Source organism: Penaeus vannamei, chromosome 14 (genome assembly GCF_042767895.1).
Source record: "Penaeus vannamei isolate JL-2024 chromosome 14, ASM4276789v1, whole genome shotgun sequence".
In the NCBI taxonomy this organism is placed as follows: domain Eukaryota; kingdom Metazoa; phylum Arthropoda; class Malacostraca; order Decapoda; family Penaeidae; genus Penaeus; species Penaeus vannamei.
In genome coordinates this window covers 1,001,420-1,008,919 of record NC_091562.1, presented here as the reverse complement: position 1 = coordinate 1,008,919, position 7,500 = coordinate 1,001,420, and the positions used below count along the sequence as shown (strand labels likewise).

The 7,500-nt window shown below is 34.6% G+C and overlaps 1 protein-coding gene across 6 annotated transcripts in view; it reads left to right on the top strand.

The window, feature by feature from the left end:
• The window catches only part of LOC113805277 (ecdysone receptor), a 199,208-nt gene that overhangs the window by 190,683 nt on the left and 1,025 nt on the right, over positions 1-7,500 (top strand). For 3 of the 6 annotated variants that reach the window (XM_070129564.1, XM_027356276.2, XM_027356260.2), the window contains 3 exons: positions 2,166-2,318; positions 3,434-3,656; positions 3,994-7,500. The exon at positions 3,994-7,500 is cut by the window's right edge and continues 1,025 nt beyond it. In XM_070129564.1, the coding sequence (XP_069985665.1) occupies positions 2,166-2,318; positions 3,434-3,656; positions 3,994-4,247 (630 nt within the window). In that variant the 3' untranslated portion in view covers positions 4,248-7,500. Of the gene's footprint in view, positions 1-1,510; positions 1,658-2,165; positions 2,319-3,433; positions 3,657-3,993 lie in introns of all 6 variants that reach the window. The other 3 variants (XM_070129565.1, XM_027356283.2, XM_027356266.2) reach the window with 1 other exon arrangement.

Sequence of the window (7,500 nt, the reverse complement as noted above, 5' to 3'; positions counted from 1 at the left end):
TTGTCATCTTTGTCTCCATTACTACAAATATTTGGTAGTCAGTTGTACTATCAATATATATATCATCATTTTCACCCATAATTACACAATATAGATTTATCTGGAAAACTGCATAGATTTTGCTGATTGTGCATGATAATTGTGACCTACAGAATGCACATGCTTTTACTGTAAAACCAGAGAAACACACACTTACATAGACATCCTGCCATTGACCCTCATGTCATTTGACCTTGTTTAACTGTGCATTTTTCTCTACTTTTCTTCTTCTGCCTTCGCTTCCTTCTTCGTCTTCTTCATCTTTTTTGGTGATTGAATGTCTAAGCATGTTCATTACTTCTCTTTCTATGCATGTATATCTCTGTTTGAAGATCACACCCAAAATATGTCATACAGCTTTTTAGTTTTATTGTCTGTAAATACAATAAATGTAATGCTTTGTTAGATGTGCATTCAGTAATTAATATCAGTTTAATGGTAAAGAGTTTTATTTACCTTCTGCTCACTCCATGTTCGATTCAGATTTCTTTGATAGTTATTCAAATACTCACTGCCTCTTAGATTCATGTGTGATTTAGAAATGGATGTCTTATTGTATTAATTGCAAATATGTGTTTGACTAATGGTGTGGTCTAATAACATTATGAAAAAATACATAAGTAAAGGAAAAGTTTGAGCATTACCAGTGAACATTTTGCCTGTATTCAGTAATTGATTCCGTCTGTCTGGTGAGTATTAAATAAAAAGCACAAATGACACATACCCTACACATCAAGTCTTCACTCTAGATGGAAGCTTTGGGATCTTTTGAGTATTGATTACTATTTAGGCCTTTGTCATATCCGTTACATAGAGGAGTTTCCAACTACACCATGATTTAGAGGAAGTGTGCATGATGCCAGGGGTGCTAGGACTGCATGGATGAAAGATAGGAGAATGAGATGAAATTCCGAAGAATTTCCTGAAAAAAACGTAGTAATGTAAAACAAGAATACTCGATTAAGAGTAAGAGATTTCGTTGAGTGTCTTTAGATTACTGACTTGTTCTTGGAAGTTGTTTTATGGTTTTGTGTATTTGTATGTTAAGAACCCTTTTCCAGTGTATGCATGTGGTGTGCATGAGAATAGAAGTCAAACAGGATATAAATATAAGCCTTTTTTATATATATTGTTTATTTTGATTTTTATTAATGCAAATAGGTTGTACCTGAATGCAAACTCAAAGAAGACAAAGGAACTTATGCATATTTTATGTTAGTTATCTTGAGTGGGTAGTTCAGTAAGCTATATACTCTCTTTTAGTTTATTTCATCTCATAAATTCACTTAGCACCTATTACTCTCTGAAAGATATATTCCATTATATATACAGGGCTCTGACTAACAAGACATGTACATATACCACTGCCTTATATTCATGAATTGAACACTAAGATTGTTGTGTTCCCTTGTTTCTTGTGAATCATTTTGGGTCATTTCCTTGCCATATGGCTTCTGTTTCCTTTCTTCAGTTTTGCTTCGAGGGTGAGGCAAGTGACATGAAATTCAAGGAAATTACCGAGATGACGCTCCTCACAGTTCAACTCATAGTAGAATTCTCCAAGCAACTGCCAGGCTTCTCTACTCTTCAGCAAGAAGATAAGATTTCACTGCTCAAGGTGTATCGAAGAGCAAATTTAGTATGGGGGAAACTAATTTTTGTTTTTTTTTCTTATGGCCTTTGGGAGACTGCTGGGTTTACAAAACCTAAACAGTGTAGAAGAAACCTATTAAGTTGAGATAGGTTGTGTTGGTAAATCTGATGACTGAAAGAAACCCAGGAGTCTTCCTTTCAGAGATCCTTGGAGCCTCCCGGACAACAGAGACGCAATTGGAGAAAGTCATTCACAGTTCGATGATTATGTCTGTGGCAACGAAGTACATTCTAAACTAATTTAAGAGTAACTCTTATTTTAGAGATGCAGAAACCTGTGACGTGATGATGTTTCCATCCACGTATCATTATTTTTTTCCACCAATTTGCTCAGTTAAAGTTCATACTCATTGCAAATAATCCAGGGATGATAATCAGCGCTGGTAATGATTTTCTCCATGTCTGCCACCATCAGTTTTAAGGAAACATAGAAGCAGCTCTTGTAAGTAAGTGGTTCCTTTGGCTCCTTCTAGGAAATTGGAATAACTGACGACGACTCTGAAGATCCCAAGTTCGAACACATCACTAAGATGACCATCTTGACAGTAGAACTGATCATAGAGTTCTCCAAGCGCCTGACTGGGTTTGGTGACCTTCTCAGGGAGGACCAGATTACACTCCTCAAGGTAGATAATGCTGTAGAAAAGGGTTAAAGGGGGAGGTAAGCTTAGGATATAAAACAAGGATAAGGATTTAGATTTTTTTTTGCATATCATGCAGACTGTATTTGAAAACACTCTGATAATGAGGTGCAGTTGCTGTAGATCCACTAGGTAAGTAAAAGTTTAACATTGTTCTTTGAGGATGAGTTACTGGGAGGCTTACAGAGTGCTTGCAATATTATTTATAGGTAAATTTAGTGTATCAATGTCATTGAAAATATACATATTTTTGTTTTTAAAAGATTGTAATTATTTGGTCTGTTTTAATCAATGGAGATCCCAATAAATCAATTTTTTTTATAGAAATTGCAAGTATGACTAATGTGGATTAAAGATCATGTTGTTGATTTAATTTTGTCAAAAATATCAAATTATGACTTTTATCGTTTCATGAATTGATGAACATTCTGTTCGGTTTGATGCTCTCATATTTGAAAGGATATTGAGCTGCAAGTATTTATATGCATCCCTAAATTTTTACACAGTTACCCAAATGTGATATCCTAATAGCAATATTGGCCTCTCTTTGTAAGCCTTCCACATGCATGTTTAGATGTTATTTACTTTTAAGGAATCTCTGTACATAATGCTGAAAGATAGAGTAAGTTACGTGGAAATTTTAAAATCAGTGACAAAATACACAGGACTGAAAAATAAGGTATAGTACTGAACTGGTTGTTTTATGTAATGCTAGATTTGCTTGCTAAATTTGAATTACAATCTATAATTAGTACAGATTTTAATTAATAAAAGATTTTTATGAATCAATTGCATTTAGGATGTTTATTTAAAGAAACAAGTAAGAAAAGATTAATTTGGTTATATTTAGTATCTTTCAGTACATATATTAGTAACTCTATACTATATAACTTTATTTTATCACTATAAAAATTTTCTTCTTTATATTTATTCATGAGACATATTTATTTCACGTAATCACATTTATATCATGGATTAGTTTTGGATTGGTTAAGTTTCTGAATATCTTTCCTCTGTAATTTTTTACTTATTCCCAAGTTACTATTTTTATATAGAATGATAGTTAATGCATAACACTAACTTTTTCATTGTCATTGCAGGCATGTTCATCAGAAGTTATGATGCTTCGAGCTGCGCGTCGTTATGACGCAAAGACCAATTCTATCGTGTTTGGAAACAGCTACCCTTACACAGAATCTGAGTATGAAACGGCAGGCTTGGGATTCTCAGCTCCAATGCTCTTTCGCTTCTGTCGTAATATGTGTCGAATGAAAGTGGATAATGCTGAGTATGCCCTGCTAGCAGCTATGTCCATCTTCTCAGGTAGATATATGATAATGCTCAGTAGACTTTGATCACAAGGTTGCTTATCTTACCAAAAAAGAGTAATAACCAAGTGATAATATTTTGAGGATTTAAAAACTGGTTTCTCTTGCTAAAGCCTTTTATATGAAGTATGTTTTATTATCTTGAAATCTAATCATGTTAATTCAGTTATTATAGTTCATAATTAAAGTTGGTGAGACAATATCACATATGATATGCAAAGAACAGTCCTTTTCAGTATGCTTCTGCATTTTTGTCATAAGCAGATTACATTTGAAAGATGGCATTTCATGGATGCATTGATCCTAATTTATTGTTCTATATCTTCTTTCAGCTGACAGACCATTCCTCCGTGAGGCTTACAAGGTGCAAAAGCTTCAAGAAATATACCTGAATGCACTGAGTGCGTATGTGGCAAACAAACGTGCTATGAACTCATTCTCAATAATGATAGGAAAGTTGTTAAATGTTCTTACAGAACTACGAACCCTAGGGAATCTGAACTCAGAGATGTGCTACCGTATTCAATTAACAGACAAGAGGCTTCCAGACCTCTTGAATGAGATATGGGACGTCACACCTAAATAAACAATGGGGTATCCAATGTAACAGCCCTATTCAAGCTGTGCCACCACCACTTCCCAGGTGCCATGTTCTGGAGGTGGCCTCTGCAGCTGCGAGAGGAAGGTTGTGAGCCACCTAGGGGTGGTGGGTGGTCCCTACACTATGTACCTGCAGGCTGTGAGTGAGAGACTGATAATGCTGTGGTAAAGGCTTCACACTGATGCCCACGGCCCACTTTCAGCCACCTGACCTGTTTTTTGAGTTAGGCCGCCGTTTTGACAGTGCCGTGCAGTCCACCACCAGTGCAATGTTGATTATATGATAATGTGCCCAGTGAGTCTAAGGGGTACCATGACAACAGTATAGCCTTTCTTATTGTCACCAATGTTAAAGAGCCACTATGTGATATAGTGGGAATTTTTCACTACACTGTAAAAACATTTTGTGTATGATTCAGCATGAATAAATGATGAGTAGTTGGATTTTAGGTAATTGTATTCATGTGTTTATATATGAGTGTGTGTGTTTATGTATGTATTTCTTTGTCAGTTTATTTGTTTTGAGTGTATTAGTATGAATGGAATGTAGTTCTATTTTTTTCTCTCCCTTTTTTTAAAGTTTGGGGGCTCAAAATAATTTATTTTTTTAGGCAAAATTTTGTCATTAAAAAGTTTGAATAATACTATTCTGTGATGCCAAAGATGCTTAAGAACAGTGTTACATATCCAGTAACAGAAAATTTGCACTTAAAATCAGTTACTTCCAGAAATCAATTTTTATAAGTGAAGTAAAAACATGTAAATCTTAAAAAATGAATTGGTGTCTATTCTCACAGAAGAGCAAAATATGTCACCCAATTTTGTGAATGCCTCTGTGTACATGAGTCTCTTTGTGGATACTTATATATTTAAATATATACATATATTGCAGAATATTGCCTGGTAGCTAATATTTAGTAATAATTAAGGCTATACTGTAATGTTGCCCAGATAACTGAGCGAGCCACGATTTGGCAGGCAACGAACTCCACGTGCCTTGCTTACAGTCAAGCTTCAGTTTCCTATCTTATTCTCAAGGTGCTCCTGAGGGACTGAGGAGAGTGAAAGTTAAAACACAAAGGAACAGTGCGATGTCTTCTGATCCATATTTTTATATGACTCCTTACTTGTTAATTTAATGAGCTGGTATGCCGTCCTTACAAGTAGTAGATTATTGAAAATATTATTATGTTAATATTATTGTGTAATGTTATTAATACTGCTATAAAGTGTATTCATATACCAATATCCCTGCCCTTACCTGTGGAAGGTTGTGTAAAAAAGTGTAAATAGGAAGTGAAATGGGTTTTGCAAGTTGCTCCTGTGAAATGTGTATTGCAGTGGATAATCAGTGCGAATCCATCAGTTTAGGGGTAAGTATATATGGCATTGTGCAGAGCTGGTCTTTTAGCTGGTCAGTCATGGGTCACTTCAGAGTATCTGACTGATCTGTGGTACAAAGATAAGATCTTAGTACTAGATGGATAAGAAAGATCTGTATTACATTATGTGGATGAATGTTACAGAATATTTTTTTCTGGGAATGTGTAAAGTTTGAAACATCAATAATGAGTAGTAATGTTTTTTGTTTTGTTTTTTTTTTATCTTAGAAGCAATTTTAAATGAACATGTAAAGATTTCACAATAATGTTTATAATTAGAATGCCAGCATCTGTGTGGTGATCCTTATATCCTTATCAGTAATAAAAGGAAAGTTAAAAATTACTAGTAGCCAACTATACAGTGATAATCATATTATATCAAAGAATACCCTGACCTATTGGTATGCATCCTTGGATATTCAGGGGAAAAGTGCATATTATCTCAGAGACCCTAACTAACCCTAAGAAATGCCCTTTACCTTCTCCCCTATTGAGTAAGGTCAGGATGTGTCAAGCATCAATGCCTCATCAAAGTCCTCATCTTGACATGTGAATCTCCTGTTACACTGGTTTGTCCTAACCTAATCCCAAAATTTATCAATTAAATTTAACAATATTTAGTGTAATTTTGCAAACTGGTAGAAATTTTGAATTTACCTGAAAAGTACAACTGATAGTATAGATTAAGCTAAAGTAAATTCTTATTCTAAGGGAATGTGTAGGGTGCTGAGGAATAAAAAAAAAATTGTCCAGGGTGCTATTAAAAAAAAAATGCTGTTTCCAGAAGGGCTCAGGAATTCTGCCTAGTGACAACAGGAACAATTTAGCTTGTGTGTTGTAATATAAGCAAGTCCATTTTCCTTTGCTGTAAAAAAGGACAATATGACTTCTTCACACTAAAGCTTATAATTGCCCGTCTTGTCACTTATTACCTTAGGAGCATAGGTTGTCCATATATTCTGTAATGCCTCAGATTTAGGGATATCAGTTGAATCATGTTGCAGGATTTCATTCGCCTCTTTAAAACTATTAAATGGAGAAGTTGCTCAAATGCAGATACTTGGCCTGTGCACTGTCAGATGTGTTTCATAGCTGAGTAAGGAAGTTTTAATAATTTGAAAACAGGTCTCTGAAATTGCAAAATGAGAGGAATAGGCATAGCTGAAATCCCTGAAGCTGGTGAATTACCCCACCCTTGGCTTCTCTGTGTTGTGTGAGCCAACCATGGTATCTACTTCATGTTCTGGATAGGCGATATTGTGTATATTTGTGGTTTAATTGATCCCCTTATATACGAAATCCCTTTTTCAGACTGAAATATATTTGTATATCATGAATCCAGTGCATTATCTCATGTTGTTGTTTGTCCATAAATATTGGTTGTTTGCTACATTTCAATGTTTTAATATTGTCTGTGAAGCAAGTTTTGCCAAACAGAATATGTTGTATGAATGAATAAGAGTCTGCAAGGTAAATGCATAAAGTTGTAAGAATGAATGTGTGTAAGTACAGAAAGACTTCACCACTGTAGAATTAAGGTCATCTTCCATAGACTTTTAGCTTATTCTCATCTTCATATCTTCATTATTTGATAGCCACTTTCAGCACATAGAAGGGTGTTTAGTCTGGGTAACAAGTTGGTTAATCATGGCTCAAGCTGGGCTACAATCTGGATCTGTAAGAGTTAAGAATCAAAAGGATTAAAAAATGACTGTGATGGTAATTTGCAGGCTATAAGATAATGCATTTCATTTTTTTTACAAGAGAATGTCTTATTGAATTTGGCTGAACACAATGTCTGAATTTTTAGATGGAATAATTTTATAGATGTTTAGATGTAATTAGTGTTAGCCATTT